The sequence below is a fragment of the Eleginops maclovinus genome, chromosome 8, assembly GCF_036324505.1.
Source record: "Eleginops maclovinus isolate JMC-PN-2008 ecotype Puerto Natales chromosome 8, JC_Emac_rtc_rv5, whole genome shotgun sequence".
Classification (NCBI taxonomy): Eukaryota; Metazoa; Chordata; class Actinopteri; order Perciformes; family Eleginopidae; genus Eleginops; species Eleginops maclovinus.
In genome coordinates, this window is record NC_086356.1 from 19,901,428 (window position 1) to 19,922,984 (window position 21,557).

At 42.5% G+C, this 21,557-nt stretch overlaps 3 protein-coding genes and 2 long non-coding RNA genes across 5 annotated transcripts in view; 2 read left to right on the forward strand and 3 right to left on the reverse strand.

The window, feature by feature from the left end:
* Positions 1-19: 19 nt before the first annotated feature.
* On the reverse strand, positions 20-1,708 carry LOC134868668 (uncharacterized). Its single transcript, XR_010166304.1, has 3 exons — positions 995-1,708; positions 617-694; positions 20-162 (listed from the first exon to the last, which is right to left on the reverse strand). It is a non-coding gene; the product is annotated as an uncharacterized LOC134868668 (long non-coding RNA).
* A 774-nt stretch (positions 1,709-2,482) lies between these two features.
* LOC134868771 (beta-1,3-galactosyltransferase 9) lies at positions 2,483-3,687 on the reverse strand. Its single transcript, XM_063890073.1, has 2 exons — positions 3,682-3,687; positions 2,483-3,601 (listed from the first exon to the last, which is right to left on the reverse strand). Exons 1-2 carry the CDS (start codon positions 3,685-3,687, stop codon positions 2,483-2,485), a joined length of 1,125 nt encoding a protein of 374 aa, XP_063746143.1.
* A 974-nt stretch (positions 3,688-4,661) lies between these two features.
* psmd5 (proteasome 26S subunit, non-ATPase 5) lies at positions 4,662-9,723 on the forward strand. Its single transcript, XM_063890224.1, has 10 exons — positions 4,662-4,904; positions 6,973-7,117; positions 7,199-7,312; positions 7,382-7,510; positions 7,701-7,810; positions 7,948-8,090; positions 8,194-8,385; positions 8,482-8,591; positions 8,691-8,831; positions 9,035-9,723. Exons 1-10 carry the CDS (start codon positions 4,732-4,734, stop codon positions 9,290-9,292), a joined length of 1,515 nt encoding a protein of 504 aa, XP_063746294.1. The 5' UTR covers positions 4,662-4,731; the 3' UTR covers positions 9,293-9,723.
* Positions 9,724-9,860: 137 nt separating this feature from the next.
* Positions 9,861-11,748, reverse strand: LOC134868871 (uncharacterized). Its single transcript, XR_010166341.1, has 3 exons — positions 11,552-11,748; positions 10,452-10,809; positions 9,861-10,353 (listed from the first exon to the last, which is right to left on the reverse strand). It is a non-coding gene; the product is annotated as an uncharacterized LOC134868871 (long non-coding RNA).
* A 2,877-nt stretch (positions 11,749-14,625) lies between these two features.
* The window catches only part of kcnt1a (potassium sodium-activated channel subfamily T member 1a), a 42,289-nt gene continuing 35,357 nt past the window's right edge, over positions 14,626-21,557 (forward strand). The window contains exons 1-2 of the mRNA XM_063888828.1: positions 14,626-14,792; positions 17,328-17,495. Coding sequence (XP_063744898.1) covers positions 14,626-14,792; positions 17,328-17,495 — 335 coding nt within the window. The remainder of the gene's footprint in view (positions 14,793-17,327; positions 17,496-21,557) is intronic.

The following is a 21,557-nucleotide window of genomic DNA, read 5'->3' on the forward strand; positions in this document are numbered from 1 at the left end:
GACCCGTTTCCCCGGACATCTGTTTGGCTAAAATACGTACATAAATGATAAAATACCTTTAGTCCGTCCCCTTCCTTTGAACTGCATAGCCACCGTCCTTGTTGGTGGCCTCAGACACACTTGAACGGAAAAGTCACTGTGCTGATCTTCTGTTGAATTCACCTGAATAAATAAGTAAGTAAATAAATAAATGTGTGTATACATATGTGTGTGTGTGTAAAAGTTAAAAAAAAAACTAAAAAATAGAGTTTCCTTCCAACACAGGTAACCTAGTAAAAAGTAGACCAGTGTATTTGTCTTACAATCAGCTGATTCTGCACTGGTTGAATTGAGTTTGTGGTGGGTCCTTGTTAGGTTTTTAGTGTTTTTCAGTAATGACAGTCCATCTATCTAGTTAGGTACAATGGAGTAAATGGTGTAACGGTTATGTTATATGTGCTACTGTTGTAATTACACCACAAAAGTACTTTTACTTTTAACACCTCTGGAGATGGTGAGGGTGAAGGTCTGAGAGAGGGGGCACTGGCACTTGATATACTGTAATGCTGTGTGTAGTTAGTCAAATAAAATCTTTAGTCAGTAACTTAGTTGACCTGAACGCTTTCCGAAAACTTACATCAGTAGATGGGTCCCCGTCAGGAAAGTCATCGCTTTCCTCTTCAGCAACATACTCAGACTGGCATTCCTGTAGTACCTGAAACATAAATAAATAAATCACAAGATTTAGCGTGAGTTGGAGGGGGAAAAAAACGCTACCGCAAACCTAAAACAAACACTTGAGACTTGACTTTTTGCTAACACTCTGAGGTGAACTTAGCTGAATAGCTAAAGCACTTAGCACTAGTAGCCAGCTGAGCTGAAGTGTTCAGAGCTAGCGCCAACTTCAACTATGAAGAACCACCGCAAGCTGTTTACACAGTGCCAAACACTCATTCCTTTGCATTTCATTTCCCTTCCATTATTAAAATATAGTCCAAAATAAGAAGGTACGTACCTCCAATCTCTGCCTTTTCTCCAGAGCATGAGACCTCCGGCTCTTGACGTCGCCGTTCGCCCCCGGGGCTAACCTCGAGCTTGTCCCTCGATGAAATATACGCGGAACCGAATTGGGCAGCAAAACCTTCTTCAGACGAACATCAATACCAAGCTGCTCCTTCAGAGCGGGGATCGAGTCGTAGCACTCCTCTTCAAAATGCGCTGAGCAAAGTACAGACGACGAGCTTGGCTTCCATACTGTTCCTTTCGGACCAGCTCTTGTCCTACAAACTTGTTGCGTCCAGAGTTCACACAAAGCAGGGTCTTTCGGAAACCGATGAAGGGTAAAACCGTTCTCCCTGGTGTTTGAACAATACGCTGCAACACACCGCTCAGGCATGTTCTCAACAAAAATATTAAGAACAAAACTTTAAAGATGCTAAAACTGCGAGTACGACTTACTGTGACTAGAAATGATCAAGGTCAAGGGTGGCAGCAGGTGCAATCAGGTCTAAAAGCGTTCCGGAGCATACGTCATCTTTATGTTGGAACGTTGTCAAGACACTGGCCTGTGGATTTCAGTGGCTTGCGTACAAATTTCGAAAATAACAGAGAACCGGGCATATTTATCACAATTATGTATTTCAAATCGAAAATAAAAGTTATTTTAGACTAAATAAAAAAAGGTAGTCTCTAGGTGTCATGAGGTCTTTAAGGAATTACAAATCACCTGAGAGAAAACATGGATTATTTTAGTCCAAGCGGATGGGATAGTAGTGCACATCTGCCTCTGGTGTCTGAAATGATGATAAACACAACACAAAATCATCCCGACCACGAGTTTATACATGGCTAACTGAATCATCAACCCAGAAGAAATATGTTTCCTGTCCGCGTGTTTCCATACCTCAAATGGGCACTAGATGTCCTCCTTGGTACAATTTATTCTGGCAACTTTCTTTGTATTTTATTCAAAAACGTATCAACCTTTTAGGACTGTTAATGCAGTGCATCTCCCAGAAAGTCAAGTGATTTGCTTTTCTCACTGCATGTTTAATAAGAGCAAAACAATGCAATAAGGACTCTGAGGTCTTGAAAAGAAAAAGCAAGGGGACATTACTAATAACATGGAAATAAATATGACAGCTGATTTTATTTAGTATGTTTGTAAATCAAAATTCACTCACAAAAAAAAGCTAATGCTTGTTTCCTTCATAACTTGTCCTGTCACATTAATGCATTAGTAATTATAATTAAAAACCATAATAAATATATTATTCTGAGAAGCCTGTTGTTTTCTTTGTACATTAAGCATATTCAATGCTAATACTTTAGCATTTAAGTAAGATTCTGAATGCAGGACTTTTTCTTGTAACAAAGTATCTACACCTATTATATTACTTTTGCTTAGGTAGATTAAAAGCACTGGCACACACGTGAACAAGGAAAACAGACTTATCAGACCCCACACTTCCTGTCATTCTGTCGTTCCCCCACAGTGAACAGATCACTCTCTCACTGAACCAGGAGATATGGCTTCCCCCTTGGATTTGAAGAAGGGCAGTTTATCCAGGTACGTCAGGGCCTTGCAGGTCACCACACCTTTGTATGTCTGCAACAGAGAGCATCCTCCCCCCTTCTTTCCCAGATCTGCCCACACTGTATCAAGCTCATGGCTTTCCATTCCTGCAGAGCTGAACAGGTAGCGGTAGCAGCAGGCGTTGTAATGGATGTGTTTCTCCCCTGAGAACCTGGCACTGTGGGTCGGTGTTACGCCGGCTTTCTGTGCACAAATGCCCACATAAACATCTGCCGGCACTGGAGCACGAACTGCAGCTGATGCTATGTACACTTTTCGGATCACATCCTGGGACAGAACATACGCCGTCCCGTCACAATACTCAGGCAGGTACTTGTTAGGGTAGAGAGCTGGAGGTAGGTAGCCACGACTGTTAGGGTTCCTATCAGGGGAGTCTCTCTGGATCACTCGCCCTAAATAAAGGTCCTCAGGGTGCCTGGGCAGCCCGAGTAGGTATCCTCCAATGGCGGGGAGGTTCACAAACGCAGAGTCCTTTGTCAGCAGGACAAAACGTGCGACAGGACAGAAAGTTATCGCCCAGCGGAGGGCCAGGATTGTCCTCTCTGTTGGGCCACGGAACGACGAATCAGCCATTGCAAGACCCTGCACCAGATCCCCATGGAGCTCAGACTCTATCATAAGGGCCTCCTGTGCAGAGAAAGTCTCAGTTGATCCTAAGTAGAAGAGTATCCGCACTGGGAAGCCTTGCATGAGCGTTTGGTTGCCCCACGTCTTCCTGATTGCATCTCTCTGGGTGACATTAGCCGGGGAGCTGAAGACGAGAGTGAGGAGGAAGAGGTCAGTGTTTCTGCAGGCGTCGGGGTTAGAGATGGGGTAGGCCTGGGACATGTTCTCCCTGGCTTTGCTCAGGTCTAGTTTCCTTGCTTTTTCTCTTACGTCAACAACCAGGCCATCAGTGTAGACCCCCGGCGTGGGCTGCAGGAGGTACTCTTCCACAAAGTCCGCCCCAAACAACAACGCATGGAAGAGGAGGACGTTGAAGAGGAGGAAACACCACTGGTGGGTTCGCAGCCTGCACAGAGAGCACTGCAGCAGAGAAACACAGAGTATGAATCACCAATCACTCAAACATTATGATGAATAGGTTGCAAATAATAACACTGTACCTGCATGACACCTGCCTTGTTGTTCTTCGGTGTGTATCAGCTGTCAGTGAACTCCTGCTGCAAGCCGTTCAACAACAATAAGTGCTGACAGACAGAGTTTCTACTTTGATGAAACTCTAGCAGCATGTAACCCTGCACCCCGAGTCACATGCTTCATCAAGAGGAGTGTGTCCTGCATCATGCATGCAGCTCTAATGATACCGAGAATTAACTGTTTGATCCTCAAAGACATGTTTAAAGCACAAAGGATGTACAGATCAGATTAAAGGTGAGAGAAGAGAGAACAGCACCTTTTCTGCAAAAAGATCATCAAAAATCTTTTTATTTTAATCCCAATTGTGGGGAATTTATTGATTGAATGATCTAAATGAAGCTTCAGTATTTCCCAGCCAAATTAAGCTTCATTTTAAGTTCAAGTTTTGGTTCAATTTTTAAAAATCATTTGTCACCGATTGGATAGCAATATTTAAGTAATGCTGCATTCAGTAAGACGTTTTTTTGAAAGGAAATAATACATTGCCACTAGTGTGTTTGTATTCCCACTACAGCAGGTGCATGCTTGCAAAATGAACACAGCCACAGCTGGGAGCAATGTTATGTGCTGATATTTAAATTATTTTTGATAATATTTACAGGTTAAAGAACAGTACGAATTGGCCAACTGTGGTTATTTTTAGTGTTTCCTCCTCGACAAATCATGTGGTATTTGATCAAATGTCACCATAAAGAGGGTAAAAGGCTAATGTAGTATACTGTGTGTATCGTCAAAAATGCCCTCCATGACAAAAAAAGACAACATTTAATATTAATCAAGAATTTAGGCGGCAGTAGATGTCAAGACATAGTCAAATATATTTTTAACTAGAACTCATATGAGCCCATAGTGGACAGGTTAAAAGAACATCAGAAACCAAATCAATGTGAAAGCATGTGCAGTCCCCCACTCAACCCAGAAGGTGGCGATAATGCGCCAGACAAGTCAGACATCAACTGCTGTGAATTCATGACGTAGAAGAAGAAGTCCGGCGGAAGATTCCCACATTGAAAATTATGGCAGCTTCCATCGAGAGCTTACTAGAAGAAATTTCAGGCGTTGATGATCCAATTGAAGAACTACAATGTTTAAAAACGGCTTTATTATCCATTCCTCTGCGGGACCTGAGAGACTCAGTGAGCGGGCAGAGGTTCAACGTGATCTTCTCTCTTCTACACTCAGATGACAGGTCGGTTTATCACAAGGCGCCTTGTTTACACTGTAGATAATGCTGAGTCAGTCAGCTGTTTAATGTTGGTGTCGCAGTAAGTTGAAATACAGGAAGAGAATGTTTGTTAGATAGATTTCTAACTGAAAAGGGCTTTAGTATACCTGTAGTGTAAGCAAGCTAGCTAGCTTAGTTTCTACAATGCCACAGCACCGATGGAACACTGACGCTGTATTTTTTTGCTTTAAAACGAAAATGCAAGTGCTGACTCATCTCTATGGTGTTTTGAATGTGTTTAGAAGTACAATAGAGCAGAAATAGTCCCCTAAATGAATTCAACAGTGCATATGGAGAGACATTGACTGCTACTATTATTTAATATGGCATGGAGGTTAAGAGCGTTGAATGGTCAATTCAAATCGAGTAATCGCTTGTAAGAATAGAATAGAATTGCCTTATTGATCTCAATTTGGGAAATGTTTACGTTGAAGCAGCATAAAAACCAGGCAATATAGTTTCAATACAATAAAATAAACATTTGTGACAAAAAATGTACAGAAAATAGTAACAAAATATAAAGCAGGATATAATATGTACTATAAGTGTGAGAGATGTGGTTACAGAGCAACCAATAAAGACATGATGCAAGTGTTGTACTTTTTAAAATAATATTAAGCAGCGGTTTCACTTTCTACACTAACACTACTGCGAACACTGGATTATACTTCTCTTGTACCTATGAGTTTACCAGTGTATGACTTGTCATTATTATCATAATGTACACAGTTACTTTTATTCACTATCATCTCATTCATCATCTTTATGAGTACATCTGTTTTTGCCATCACTAATTATACTACTATCACAGCCTATCCTTGCGTATTCACGTTTTTTTTTTAAATGTCCCCAGGATACACCTTTCACATTTATATAATATCCTGCTTTATATTTTGTTTTAGTTTATATTTTGTATATCTATCTATCTATCTATCTATCTAATCCATCCATCCATCCATCCATCCATCCATCCATCCATCCATCCATCCATCCATCCAGTAGGGGTGTAACGGTTCACAAATGTTTCGGTTCAGTACATACCTCGGTTTGTAGGTCACAGTTCAGTACGTTTTCGGTACAGCAGAAAAAATGATCACAAAACATAACATGTTTTTGGGTTTTTTTAAATAATTATTAAACTGTTAATATTCTCTCAAATCAATAGAAAATAAAATAAACATTAAGGAGCAGCATTTTGAAAATGAAATACTGTTCTATTCACATCAGCAGCTTGACATTAGGACTTGCTTGTCAGCTTGTACATTCATTGTATTTTCATATTTTTTTTTTAGAGAAATTAACTTGTCCACATTGCATGCAGAAAGGGCCGATATCTGTTGTGACTGGAACTGTGTTTCTTGGCCTCTCCAACTTCCATTCCAACACTACCTCCTTCAGTACCTCTGCCAGATGTATGCTTGTGTGCTGTTCGTAAATGGGGGGAGTTTGCAGGACGTGGCTTTGCATGTTCCAGTGGCAGTCGGGTGTAATGTAGTGCGCCGCTACTGTTAAATAACTCTCGGTCATGCAGCTTGCTAATCCAGTAATGAGTGACCCGTCAGACGATGAAGAATAAATGTATTCATAACTAGTTCATTTTGTTGGAGAGGTAGATAAAATAGCTACATGTGTAGGGTCTAAGTGTGTGTTTTGCTGCAGGTGATCGGGCGGAGCTGCGTGTTCTCCGTCAGTAGCAGCTGATCCTGATCACGGATCCCTCTCTGTCTCACGTCAGATTATACTTCACCCGCGTTTATGTCCATATCGATCAGATGTAGCTAGTTATAGCTAATGGTATGATGGCCTGCTCATCAAAGGACACCTAAACAATAAGTGTTGCTTGGCAACGGTGTAGCGGCGTTGAGTAGCAGCAGAGTGTGAGTTGACAGGTGCTTGTCATCTTCCCTTTACAAGCTTCAAAAATGTATTTATCGTGTGAATTTGGCCACAAAAGTGCACCCCTACTATCTATCTATCCATCCAAAGTGTTTATATGCAGTTAAATTGTTATTAATAGGAGCTGTGTTTACAGGGAGCAGGTGGAGCTGTGTGTGGGAATCCTTGAACGCATCTTAATGGCCCTGGGCCCTGTGTCCCTGGCCCAGAACTACAGAGCAGAGCTGCAGGGCGGTCTGACTCATCTTAATGAATCCGTTAAGATACTGGCTTTGACGCAGGTAGGCTGCTGGCACACGGCACAGAAAAATATTCTATTGCTTTCAAACCGCTGACCTTGTCAACATGTATGTTTCTCTCAGATTGGTCGAATGGTGGAGCATCCAGAAGCTTCCACAGAAATCCTCAACAACCATGACATTCTTGCAGCAACAATCCGCTGCATTGGGGAGGAGAAAATTGCCGTGGCGAAGCAGGTAAAGACCGACGTAACTAAATATCTTGCATGAGTTTTAAAGGATGCAATAATTGTTTTGTTTTTTTAGGCCATTCAGTCGCTATCCAAACTGAGTCACTCCAAACCTGGCCTAGACAAACTGTTCCAAACCGACCTGCTGCAAGTCATCAAGGATGTGATGGCCACAAGTGACATCATCAGGTACAGGATATATGAGGTACGTCTCTTATTTTGGTTGACAGACATTTGTAAGTACATTTATTTTAATGTCATTGTTGGAAAGGAAGACTAATCATGTGTAGAAATGATGCCAGAATGTGCAATCTTAGATTCAGAAATATTAATATACACACATATAACATCTCTCATAGTGATTCATTGACAAAGACTTTTCATTCTGCTTGCAGCTGGTGGTGGAAATCTCGTCTGCATCTCCCATTTCCCTCGGTTACTGTGCCAGAAGCGGCTTTATTGCTCAGCTGCTTGGAGAACTGACTGGAGACGATGTACTGACCAGGTGATCAAATAATCATAGAGACAGCAACTGAGAAATTACTATAAATTTGTGATGCTACATCCTGATGAGAGTTGGCCTCACTGCTTTCATAGTATTTACTTTTCATGGGTATCTGTTGTTGTTGTTTGTTTCTCCAGAGCTACATCCATTGAGATGGTGACGTCTCTAGCCCACACTCAGCATGGCCGCCAGTATTTGGCCCAGCAGGGAATAATGGACAAAATCTCCAACATGATCAGAGGAGCAGAAACCGACCCCTTCTCTTCACTGTACATTCCTGGTGAGTATCTTTAGAATACTGCTCCCAGAAAACCCAGGAAAATATGTTTAGGTGGCTGTTCGTTCATTTAATACAATCATTCATGTGAATATAACTCCTGTAGGTTTGGTGAAGTTCTTCGGAAACCTGGCCATCATAGACAGCCCACAGCAGGTGTGTGAAACCTACCCGGTCTTCCAGAACAAGGTGTTTGAGATGGCTCTGGATCCGGACCCTTCCATGATCGGCGTGGCTCTGGACACTTTGGGACTCCTTGGTTCTACTGTGGAGGGCAAGCAGGTCTTTCACAAAACAGGTGAGTTTGGCAATGCCCCCCCTCAGAGTGTTAAATGTCCTGTATTTATAGCTGTCGTTTTGGGATCTTTGTAACCGTTTCTTTTTCTGTTTTAAGGAGAAAAGTTTAAGGCTGTGTGGTTGAGGATGAGTCAGATTGCAGGTGCTGGAGCTACAGAGCTCAGAGTACGTAGCCTGGACGCCATCTCACAGCTTCTCACTCTACAGGTACAAAAAGAGCCAGCATCTTAAGTCGTTTCCTTTCAAATAAATAATTTTCTGAAGCAAACATGTGATTACTTTTGCATCTATGATGTTTTATTGCAGCCGGAACAGCAGACCGAGGACCTATTGGCCCTGACGGAGTCCTGGTTCAAACTGTTGTCTAACCAGCCCATGGACATGATCCGCAACATCAGCACTCAGCCATTCCCAGAGCTGCATTGTGGGGCCATGCGGGTATTTACTGTGAGTAATCAGCTGTTTGTAACACTGTCCCTGTGTCACTGAGCCGTTAATAACCTGTACAAAAACAAAGTAGAACTGCGTCTGTTGAAAGAGTTTAGTCTTGCATAATGCTATTTATCTGCAGGGGGTGGGGGGGGCTCTGATGGATTTCCTGCTCTGCAGACCCGGTTTCCACTTTCTCTGTGGGTGTGTGTGTTTTCCAGGCTATTTCCACTCAGCTGTGGGGTCAGAAGTTGATGATCAGCACTCCCAGCTTCATGGAATTTGTTTTGGATCGTTCTGCGGGGCAGACGAAGGAGGCTAAAGACGCTAAGTTTGATCTGGTGGGCTCTCTGGTGTGTTCGTCGACGGCAGCAGAGATACTGGGCAGCCAGCACTACATTCGTCTGAAGAGTTACCTTAGAGAGGGGCCGTACTACGTCGCTGCTGTGGCCGCCGTCAGCACAGAGGGGGCAGACTGATCAACACACTCAGAAAATCTGGATAATGCTCAAGTACTCAGTAATGCCTTGGTAATCTAACTGTGGGTTAACATATAATACTCTGCTATAGAGAACTCTTTTTCTAATAAATACATATGCAGTTGGAATAAACCAGGGTTTGGTGTTCAGTTGTTGAAAACCTCCTGGATTTAGCCAACATTTATTTAAAAAATGCTTATAAATGTTTACAACTCAATGACATGGTGGTTTATGATAGGACATTAAACTTCTGAGTGAATCTAGTTTAGGTTCAGGCACTTATCCAAATTCACACCCTCATATTTTACAGTTTTTTTGTATCAATTTGACTCCCACGCTCCATATTTTTCAGATTTGTTTTGTGTCAAGAATATTTTTGTTAATTAAACGGAAGGATTTTTTTGTAATAAAGAAGATGCATTCTGACGCCATATGTGTTTGATTTTGTACAATGATTGTGGAACAAACCCAGAAATCGTCTAGAAAAAGACACCACACTAAGTAACTTAATGTAATGCTTTAATTTAGGAGACTTTTCTCCCAAGAACAACTTGTCTAGTCTCACGCCTGTAAGTTGATTTAAATATAATATCTTGAAACATCATTTATTGAAGCTGGGCAGTTCTTTAGAAGCTGTGTAGCCTGGAGGACAGAAAGATTGCAAAACACTTATCTGGTTTGGGAACTTGGGCTAGCGTGGTACCTGGCACTGGTGTAGTAGCGATGAAGCTAGCTGGTGTACCAGGCTTGGATGCTGCTGGCTCTAAAGGCTGGGGTGGTTCTTCTGTTTTGACCAGGAACCGTTTCCGCCTGGTGAGAGTACTGGCATCCAGCTGCTGCGGTGCTGGTGGGGTTTGTTGCAGCCTGCACTGATCCTGGAGCTCCTGAAGAGTCTGTGTCTGGGCTTCCAGCGAAGAGCTCATCTCCTCCAGAAAAGACATCAGGAATACAACGTGCTGCTCTGTGCCACTCGGACGGCTCTTCAGGTCACTGATCTCTGCGTTATTGTGGTGGTATGGTCAGGATCTCTGCATTGCACGGATTGCAATCCCTACGGAAGCCTAAAAGAAATGAATACGTATTTATTTTGAAGGGGTCGGATAAAGAAATACTTTGGCCTATATGGACTTATGTCTAGAGTTATGTTCTTTTTACTAACCTGTGTTGCGAGGTCGTCTAGGCTTGTAAAACATGGATGCCCCCCTTCTTCTATGGTTTGCTTCTGGGTGAAGCTTTGTGGCACTGTTGTCAACAGATTGTTGTTCATCTTCTGTGGACTCATCCTGCAACAACTCCTCACAATCGCTCCCTTGTAGCTATTGTATTTGTTTTTCTTCTTGGTTTTCATCTCTTGTCTTCAAGGTGAAGCCTGTCTTCTTAAAATCCCATCCCAGCTTCCTTCGGGCCCTGCATATACTGCTCAGGCCGAGGAGAACTCCAAAATGATGTGCTGCATATCCTTAGCAATCAGCGTGTCATTAGCCTTTGTCTGCTCATCAATAGCATCCAGGATATCACTGTGGGAGACAAAGACAGCATTGTAAGGCGAGGAGAAAATGAGATGTTTACTTACAGGATGTTGTACATCAGGTAAACTTTGCACCTCAGTGATTTCAGTGATGGAGAATGATGTACGAAAACAGGGAATTTAAATTAGAACGAACCACACTGTGACTGCAAACAAAAGTGTGCTTTACACAGGAGGTACAAGTTACATCCAGGCCTACTGGATTATGGTGAGTTTTCACTAGGCAAGGGAAGAGGAAGCTTTAATATCACCCTGAAAAGTAAGTAAGTGTTTTAATAAATGTGCTATGAAGAATCTGCCTCTGGGGTGTAGTAGAGAAGATGTAAAAAGTAGCGGAAAATAGCAAATTAATTAAGGTCTAATTACCTCAAATATTTTTATTGAATAGGTTAGCAAGTGAATGAACTTCGTTTCTGTCGAACGAAAGCTGACAAATATGCATTGAAACCTATTTCATTTACAAACTATTTTCTATTATTCTATATTTCTATTATTCCGAAAAATTAAAGTTCTTCTGAGGTCTGTAAGAATAACAGAGCCCCACTTCTACACTGCAAAAACTGATGATTCATTTTAATTAAATGTATTATTTCCACACGTTTCACATAACTTTATTAGGTTAGTTGCAATTCATGTGTTTAAATAGGTTACATTTAATAGTATTATTTTTAAACTAACCTAATACATTTATGTGAAATGTGATAACATAATGCACAGTTAAATAAACGTACAGTTTCAGTTTGCAGGGCCCGGTGCGGCGCGATGGTTTCTCCCAGAAGTGTTTTCCTCAGAGCGCTCAGAGCTATGTTGATGTCCAGGCTTGCAAAATACTGCTGGATCTCCCGAGTAAATTTCCCATTTTCCCTCATCAGACAAATGCCTTTGGACCTCTCTGTGTTGATGATTGTCATCTCTGCTGTTTGGTGATCCACCGCTCTGAAGCCAGAGGCCGCTTTACGCACACTAAATGATAGCGGGCTATAGTGGGTGTGTTCCCACCCCGCATTGTGATTGGTTCATGTGTGCAGAAAAGGCAGTTTTTCCTCTTTTTTAAATGTATATGCGTATTTACACTTTTGTTTTGGTGATCAGGTTGACTGGAGGTTTGGATAATGGTTGTTATTTTCAGTTGATAAGGAAGAATGCATGCATGGCAGGCAGCTGAACAACTGAGGCATTATCAGCAGCTGTGGAACATGTGGGAAGTAGTGATACTACAGTGCAAACATGTCAGACTATTAGCATCAAAATAAAGCCCACCAAAAGCATTTATTAGGATGAATTTCAGAATGAAATGGGCCATCATGTAAATATGCCGATACAGTTGGACATTTGAAATCCTGCAGCCCATCACAAAGACTGAGGTTGTATTGTTCAACAACACTGGATTCCATACAACAAGGGTTTTGATTAGTAAGAAAAGACTAGTACTTCATACAGTAAAATTTGTACTCTAAGTGGATGGTGTTAAATGTAAAAGTGTGTCAGAAAATTATTTTGTGGCATTGCATATAAGACACAACTAACAAGGAGCTGCAGCAAAGGCAGTATGAGAAAAATAAAGAGCCTTTTGAACATTAAAGCATGGAGACATGTCACTGGATAGACGCTAAGTACAAATATGAACCTGAAAATAATTAGAATTGGCCCCCACATTGTGATGCCAATAATTGCATCAAATGTTCTCTTGTGCAGAGTTCAGGCTTTCTCATATGTTATAGCACATCCATCCAAGCTTTGCATTGTGACAATTTTATATTAAGTAAGCTTAAGAAACTAACTTGAATAATTCCATAAATGTACCTCGGCTCTGTATGAACATGTTCAACGTTTTCTTTGAATCTGCTGGCACTACCCTGCTGGGATAATCTCACAGATGTGACTCCTATTAGCAGAAAAAAAGGCTTCCCACTCCAATCACAGCCTGACTCAATCCCAAACATCCATCATGATGTTTTAGCTCTTCAACCTCATGCCTCCATCACCTTGGTGAATCAGACTCCTCTCCCACGTCTGCTTCATACTTTCTCCAGTTTGCGTCATCAATAGGCAAAGAAATACAAATAAAACCTTCAGTCAGTCAATCTTTCCTCGTGACATCTTATTTTAATTTCTTCTCCTCGCACTTCTGGGAGTGTGATGTGGAAGTCAGTCAGCTTATCCCTTCTCACATTATTTTTTACATTTTTATTACTGACATTTAGTGATTTTGTCTCTTTGCTGAAAGATGAATTTCCAAAACAGACACTGAAACCATTTCATGTCGCAAAACACTTTTACACCCAGTTTGCCCGAAAATGTCAGCTGTTGTGACATTCTCTTGTTAATATTTATAAGTGAAGATGTGCTGCAATATTCCCATTTGGTTCTACACTAAATGATGCAACGTCAGCATTATCTCCTATCCCCAGAGTGCCCTATTAACTCTGGATAATCTTCTTTTTCAGAGAGCATGAGATTTGGGGTTTCATCTGTGTGAAAAGGTCAGGAGAGATGATCTGCTTAAACCCACTGACTGCAGATTCAATGTGGAGGGAAAAGTGTTAATTTCAGATTTTACTTGAATAACAAATCTTCTTCAAACCATCATGTGTTTTATTAACCTATAACTGACGTCTGGAATTATGTTGACCTGCTTCAAAAAATCCTCATGTGTTTTGGTTGTCTAGAGTTGACTTGTTCCTAAAGAGAACTTTGTTATGAAAAGGTTTTTTATTTTATTTTGAATGTAAAAGTACATTTTCTCAAATGCTAACGTTACATTTTAAGGAACTTGTACTTGAGTATTTCCAGGTTTTGCATCTGACATACAGGCAAATATATCTTTGAGACAGAGAGAGGTCAAATAATCCAATGATTGACAAAAAAAAAAAGCAATGTTTAGAGAAATTGAAAAACAAATTGTGTAAAAAACCTCATGGAACCTTATTGTGTTCCTTTAAAAGGGCCCAATTTGTAGTTTGAAAACCACTGGACTAAAAAAAATAATGAACAACCTATATCAGCTAGAACAGTTACATGCTACATATGCAATTATATATCAGTATTCCCTCAGTGATGGTAAATCTCTCTCAGGCGGTGAATTCTTCTACTTTTAGAACACTAAATACATTTTTCTGTAAGAAAAACTTAGTACGTTATTCTTAGTAGGATTATACATTATGTAGGCTATGTGTTACATTTATAGATTGTAGGTCTGCTTAATAAAAACACTTCCACAATATGCAGTGGGGTAAATAATAACCTGGTGAAGCTCGTGGTGTTTTTATTTTGTTATTTGAAGGTTTGAATCAGCTGTGCATTTTAAAATAATGCATTTCCTTATGCATATTTGGCAAAAAAATATTATCTTGTGCATCTTAGTGTTCCCATTTGCATCTGATATTTTCATCCACATAACTGGATAAACTGATATCCTCCAGCAGGGGGCGCTGATCCCTCTCTGCTCTTCAGGGTTACTGTGTAAATTCAACAGTTTTGTCATTAGGTGTTCAGATACCTCCGCCAGTCAGCACCCGCATGTTCCCTGCTGCAGACCTCCCTGCGTCTCCCACCACACAGTCCCCTCCTATCAGCCTCATTTACTGACACATTTTCACATTTTCTCCTTTGGGTTGGTCTGTTGAAAGAGTTCCTCAGCCAGGTGTCACTTCTTGCAGCCTCTTCATCTGCGTATGCTAAAAAAAACTCTTCCTCCAACATGCACTTGAGTAGGTGAAGGGAGCATCCAAAACAAAGGAGTTATTACCTGGGGTTTTTCCCTTCCTCTCCGGGTGTGCACTCCTTTCTGGCAGATCACCCTCCGATGCAATTAACCCAGGAAGAAGACTTTGTGAAGGGGGACTCCACGCCGACCACCGCAGCTCTCCAATCCGACGGCAGCGCCGGATCTCCGGCCAAAATGTGCAGTGAATGTTACGTGAACCAGACTTTTGTGCACGACGATGGCACCGTGAACGACCACAAGCCACGGTAAGAGAAAACACAGGGGCAAGTAGGTATACAAACTTTGGGTTCTTTAATGCATGTGGACATTATTCATGCTTTAGATGCATGGTAACTGTGAAAAGTGGCAAATGATTTTTTGTTGCATCAGTGATTTTGTAGAGCTCCATTCATACACAGTGTGCTCGCACTGCTGTCACCACTGCTGTGTGTTCAGCTGCTAATTGCTCTGTCTCAGCTGTCAGTACAGACTATTATCTCCTGCAAATATATATGCAACTGGTCAACATATTACATTATGTTGTAATGCAACTCTGTGTTTCGTTTTTGGGGTGACTGTGTTCTTTTTCAATTAAAAACTGCTACATTTGTTGAAAATCAATCCATCAAGGTTTATTCATACAGCCCAATATCACACATTTTACATTGGTCTCAGTGGAATTTACAGTTTGTACAGAATATGAATATGACACCCTCTGTCCTTGGACCCTCACATCGGACAAACTCCCAAAGAAACCCCCAGTTAACGGGGAAAGGAAGAAACATCGGAGGAAAGCAACAGAGGAGGGATCCCTCCTCCAGGACCGACAGACGTGCAATAGATGTTGTGTGTAAAGCACTGGATTATGATAATATATTTACAACATAGGTCGTCCAAATGCTGGAAAAATGCATGCGTCTATAAATAATAATAATAAGATGGATCCAGATGGATGTCAACAATCCTCTGGGTGCCATCAAAGAAGTAGTGTGGTGAGTGTCAGGCAGGAGCAACAGGCGCAGCCACAAATCCTGATCAAGGACTCAGGATCCTTGACTCAGGACCACAGAAAATAGTCCATTAAAGTCCCAAAGAAGACCAACAGATTTTTTATCTTCTAATGGCACTCAATCTGCAACCATAAACCCTCTCTACATGTTTGTCCTCTATTGTGTATGCACTCAGATGCCTTAAATGACCTGTAAACTCCGGTATGTTTTATGAGACTGTTGCACTTGGGTTTTTTTGTTTGATGGATGGATTTCACCATCCACATGGGAAATATAGCCTTCATTTTTAATGCAATAGCTTTGACAAGCTTAATGGAGGGCTTTAGCAAACAGGCAGAGATGGAGGGGAGAGAGCTGATAAGGCTTCATGATCTGTTTACTGGAGACTGGAAACATCATCAGCCGTCTTTAACTAGGAACATTTCACACTATAACACTTCATTTGAATCATAAAATACATCTGTTTCATCTCATTGTGATAAGTAATATGCAATTAAAGGATGCAAGGAGGTAATAGGCAAAAAAAGTGTGACGTTTCTCAAACGCTTTAGGATTAAATCTTTCAATTTGGGATTTCTAAGTTATGTGATTCCTTTCACAAACTCACACAAACATACCACTGTACTGTGTTCCTCTTTGCCTGATGCACAGACTGGATAAGACCAGGACGAGATGACTCAACATCTGCAGTCAATAACGTCACTCGTCTGTCCTTCAGTTTTTTATGATTTTATAAAAATATCGAATTTGAGCCAAGGACCTTAAATCATATTCTTGACCTGAATAGAAATATTATCAGCAAAATACGCTTAATAATAATAAATGTCCCCTTTATATGATCATATATGACATGACAACACACTGTTGATATTCATAAAACAATATGTAACAGCACTTTAGACTAATGATTAATGAGGCAAAGGAGAAGATAAAACAATGTCCTGCTACTTAAAATCTGCAGAACATAGTTGAGAATCCATCTCTTTTTTTTATGTTTGATCATGTTAACTCTAACACATGAGGTCATCTCAGGTATAAAGGCTGAAACAGGAGGAATGAGGAAAATAATCTGCAACATCTTGATAACTGATTAATCTTTTAAGCTATATTTCATGAAAACATAATTTTTTCTCAGGTTTATATCATATCACAGGGAATATCATGGGCTTTTGGACTGTCCCCACAAAAGACATTTATAGACCTAACCGTGGGAAAATGAGATGGACATTTTTCAAAATGTGCCAGAGATCACGAGTTACACATTTCTAGAATTGGGATCAATAAATTACAACTTTTCTAAAATTAATCAGCATTTGGATCACTCTTTCAATACTGTCTCAGCTCTTTCTAAGCCTCTTCTTGTGTTTTCTTTTAAATAGGATATAGGATTGTATAAAAATGGGTCACATCAAATGTTTGTAAGGGTAACCATACACAAGGTATATTATCAACGTATCAAGTAGCTTGGCTGAAAAGAACTGTTTGAAAGTCAGATCTGTAGATTGAACAGCTCCTATTACAGATCGAGCTGCGGACAGACAGGTAAAGCCTCAGGATAATTACATGAGTAGGCGCCGGAGCTCAGAGACTTTTCGGCACAGATTGTGACTGTATTTTTCTTCTTTCCTATTTCCTTTACTTTCTGCTTTTTCCTCATCAGAATTCCTGCATTTTCCCATCCCTTGCTGCTTGCTTCTTTTCGGCATTGCCTGTCTTCCTTGTTGCTTTCTGCTCCTTTTCTCCCTTTATTTCCTTCCTGCTCCTTTTACCTTTCTCCTCTCCCTCCTTCAGCTCCTCCTCAGCTCCTCTCCGGAACCACAGCAGCGGTAGTGGGGTGATCCTGGACATCTCCGCCCTTAAGATGGAGCAGCAGGAGAGCGAGGAGGTGCCTCCGCTGCCCCCCCGCTTCCGCTTCCGAGACCTGCTGCTCGGGGACCAGAGCTTCCAGAATGATGACAGGTAGGCAGCAGACCCAGAGAAAAACATCAGATGATGTTGTGTATCTGGTGAAGTGCAAAGGGACAACAAGTGTGGAATTGTGAGAGACATCCCAGATTTAACTGTCTATGGATACACTGCTGTTAAAGCTTTACAGATGCAGCAATAACCTCATGATCCGTTTTGTCAGATGCACACCTTCAATCAACGCGGGTTTACCCTCTTTATCCATTACCTTTATCATTTAATGCCTAATCTGTGCACAACTGGACAAGATGAAGATATCGAAAGCATTCTGGCTTTCCATTGTCGTCCGAGTAGTGTTGACCAATCACATTCAAGCAGTTTGTGTGGAGAGGAATCCTTGAAAAGACTCACAGAAAGTAGAATTAAATCTACTAAAAAAGGTGTTCTTTTCCAGTGTAGTTATACAATTCTGCATTTGAAGTCACATAGCATGGGAGCCATTGAAAATATATGAGAGTTTTCACATTTAATAATATAATCAGCATATTTATCTTCACTTCTTGTTGGTGCAAATCTAAAACACTATACAGCAAAGTAAATGACTGTAATTCAAAATCCAGCCACATCAAACTTATCCTTCCTAACTTGAAATGGCTGCTTCTGTTGCTTTTGTGCTGCCATGTGTCCACATTTCCAAAAAACACTTTGAGTTTGAGCAGTGACAGATTATTTGACCTCATCCCAGCTCTATGAGTTATCTAAGGCTGCTCTCAGCTATCAGAAGAGCAGATTACCGGATCTATTCAGTTCAAGAGTCCTCGAGCCCTCTTCAGTGGAGCTGTCTGTGCTTCCTTTGAACTGACATCAGAGTCATTGTGCAAGGAGGGTTTACCTTGCTGCAGTCTTAAACATCAGTACAGGGAGGAATGCTCACACCACTTTAGCAAGAAGTTTGTAATGTGATGCAGGGATTCTGTAGAGGGAAGACCTAGAAGGAAAACACCAGGGTCCTTCTCAATTTTATTTTTAAATGTCACACTTATTTCCCTGGAAATAAATGTCCAGAATCTAGATATGAATTAACATTCCCAAAAGCAATGGAAACATGTCCCCTTACTTAACACATAATGGGGAAATGGAACGATCTATGATATGTTAGGTGACTGGAGTAATATGCAGTCTGGGTTTTCCTCAGTCTGGTACATTTAAACAAGGTTCTGTTTAGTTTATAGATGCTTGCTAATCATTTTCAATATGTTCAGGTCCCAAAACATTCTCCCATTTACAGGAAATATTTGGCAGTATTTATGTGCCAGCCGAACCGAGGAGTGAATAAAATGATGAGATAAAGTGCTTTCCAATTTGGCGCTCTGAGATAAACTTCACTGCGTCACTGCAAAAGCGGTTAAGAGAAAAAGACGTAGTCTGTGAAGATACAACATCCCTTATATATCCAAAGAAAGGCTGTTTCGGGATAGCAAATATGTCTTGTAGCTACAGGAGTGCTCTTTAAAGTTGTTATAGGTGAAAGTGCTGTTTAGATTTAGTCAGTTCTGAATGAGGAAATGAAGCAAAGAGCTGTAGAGCTGTCCATGGTGCTGAAAGTGAGGAGGTTTCTGAATCACTGCAGTGTTTTTAGAGGTTTGGAAAAAGGCTGCGCATGTATTTGATACATCTCCCCCGACAATTTATTCAAAACTTTAAAAAAGTCTGACAGGAAACACGTTTCCCTGCAACGAGACTGTGACCTAATTCACCATCCATCCATCCATTTTCTCCCACTTTTCCGTCAGGGTCGCGGAGGTAACAGCTCCAGCAGAGAGCCCCAAACTTCTCTTTCCCTGGCCACATCAACCAGCTCTGACTGGGTGATTCCAATGTGCTCCCAGGCCAGCGAACAAATATAATCCCTCCACCTGGTCCTAGGTCTACCCCTCTGTCTCTTCCCAGCGGTGGTTCGGGCATCCTCACTAGGAGCCCGAACCACCTCAACTGGCTCCTTTCAACGCCAAGGAGCAGCGGTTCTACTCCAAGTCCCTCCCGGATGACTGAACTTCTCACCTTATCCCTAAGGGAGATGCCAGCCACCCTGCGGAGAAATCCCATTTTGGCCGCTTGTATCCACGATCTCGTTCTTTCGATCATGACCCATCCTTCATGACCATAGGTGAGGGTAGGAACGAAGATGGCCCGGTAGACAGAGAGCTTTGCCTTCTGACTCAGCTCTCTTTTCATCACAACGGTGCGGTAAAGCGACTGCAGTACCGCTCCCGCTGCTCCGATTCTCCGGCCCATCTCACGCTCCATTGTTCCCTCACTCGAGAACAAGACCCTGAGATACTTGAACTCCTTCACTTGGGGTAAGGCCTCATTCCCTACCTGGAGAGGACAGTCCTCAGATTTGGAGGTGCTGATCCTCATCCCAGCCGCTTCACACTCGGCCGCGAACCGATCCAGTGAGTGCTGAAGGTCACAGACCGATGAAGCCATTTGGACTACATCATCTGCAAAAAGCAGTGGTGCAATCCTTAGCCCACCGAACTGCAGACCCACTCCACCACGACTACGCCTCGAAATCCTGTCCATGAATATCACAAACAGGATTGGTGACAAAGCGCAGCCCTGGTGGAGGCCAACCCTCACCGGAAATTGGTCCGATATGCTGCCGAGGACCCAGACACAGCTCTCGCTTTGGGAGTACAGAGATTGGATGGCCCTGAGTAGAGACACCCTCACCCAATACTCCCGCAGCACCTCCCACAGTATCTCCCTGGGAACCCGGTCATACGCCTTCTCCAAATCCACAAAGCACATGTAGACCGGATGAGCGTACTCCGAGGCCCCCTCCAGGATCCTTGCGAGAGTGAAAAGCTGGTCCGTCGTTCCACGACCAGGACGAAAACCGCATTGTTCCTCCTCAATCTGAGGTTCGACAATCGGCCGGACCCTCCTTTCCAGCATCTTAGAGTAAACTTTCCCGGGGAGGCTGAGTAATGTGATGCCTCTGTAATTGGTAAACACCCTCTGATCCCCCTTTTTAAAGAGAGGAACCACTCTGGTCTGCCACTCCTTCGGTACTGTTTCCCACTTCCACGCAATGTTGATGAGACGTGTCAACCATGACAGTCCCTCAACACCCAGAGCCTTCAGCATTTCTGGGCGGATCTCATCCACCCCCGGGGCTTTGCCACTGTGGAGCTGTTTAACTACCTTAGTGACTTCTCCCCGTGAGATTGGAATTGATCCCCCTTCATACTCCAGCTCCACTTCTAACATAGAGGGTGGAGTTGTCGGATTCAGGAGTTCCTCAAAGTGTTCCTTCCACCGCCCTAACACACTATCAGTGGAGGTCAACAGCGTCCCATCCTTACTGTACACAGCTTGGATGGTTCCCTGCTTCCCCCTCCTGAGGTGTCGGACGGTTTTCCAGAGCAACTTTGGTGCCGACCGAAAGTCCTTCTCCATGGCTTCTCCGAACTTCTCCCACACCCGCTGCTTTGCCTCGGCCACGGCTGAGGCTGCTGCCCTTCGGGCTCGTCGATACCTTGCAACTGCGTCAGGAGTACCCAGGGATAACATATCCCGAAAGGCCTACTTCTTCAGTCGGACGGCTTCCCTGACCACCGGTGTCCACCAGGAGGTTCGAGGGTTACCACCCCCTTGAGGCACCTAAGACTTTGAGACCACAGCTCCCCGCCGCAGCTTTGGCAATGGAGGCTTTGAACACCGCCCACTCTGGTTCAATGTCCACAGCCTCCACAGGGATGCCTGAAAAACTCAGCCGGAAGTGTGAGTTGAAAGCCTCCTGGACTTGGGATTCCTCCAGACGTTCCCAGTTCACCCGCACTACACGTTTGGGCTTACCAGGTCTGTCCAGAGGCTTCCCCCGCCACTCGACCCAACTCACCACCAGATGGTGATCCGTTGACAACTCCGCCCCTCTCTTCACCCGAGTGTCCAAAACATGCGGCCTCAGGTCCGATGATACGATAACAAAATCGATCATGGACCTTCTGCTTAGGGTGCTCTGGTACCACGTACACTTATGAGCATCCTTATGTTCGAACATGGTGTTTGTTATGGCCAATCCATGACTAGCACAAAAGTCCAGTAACA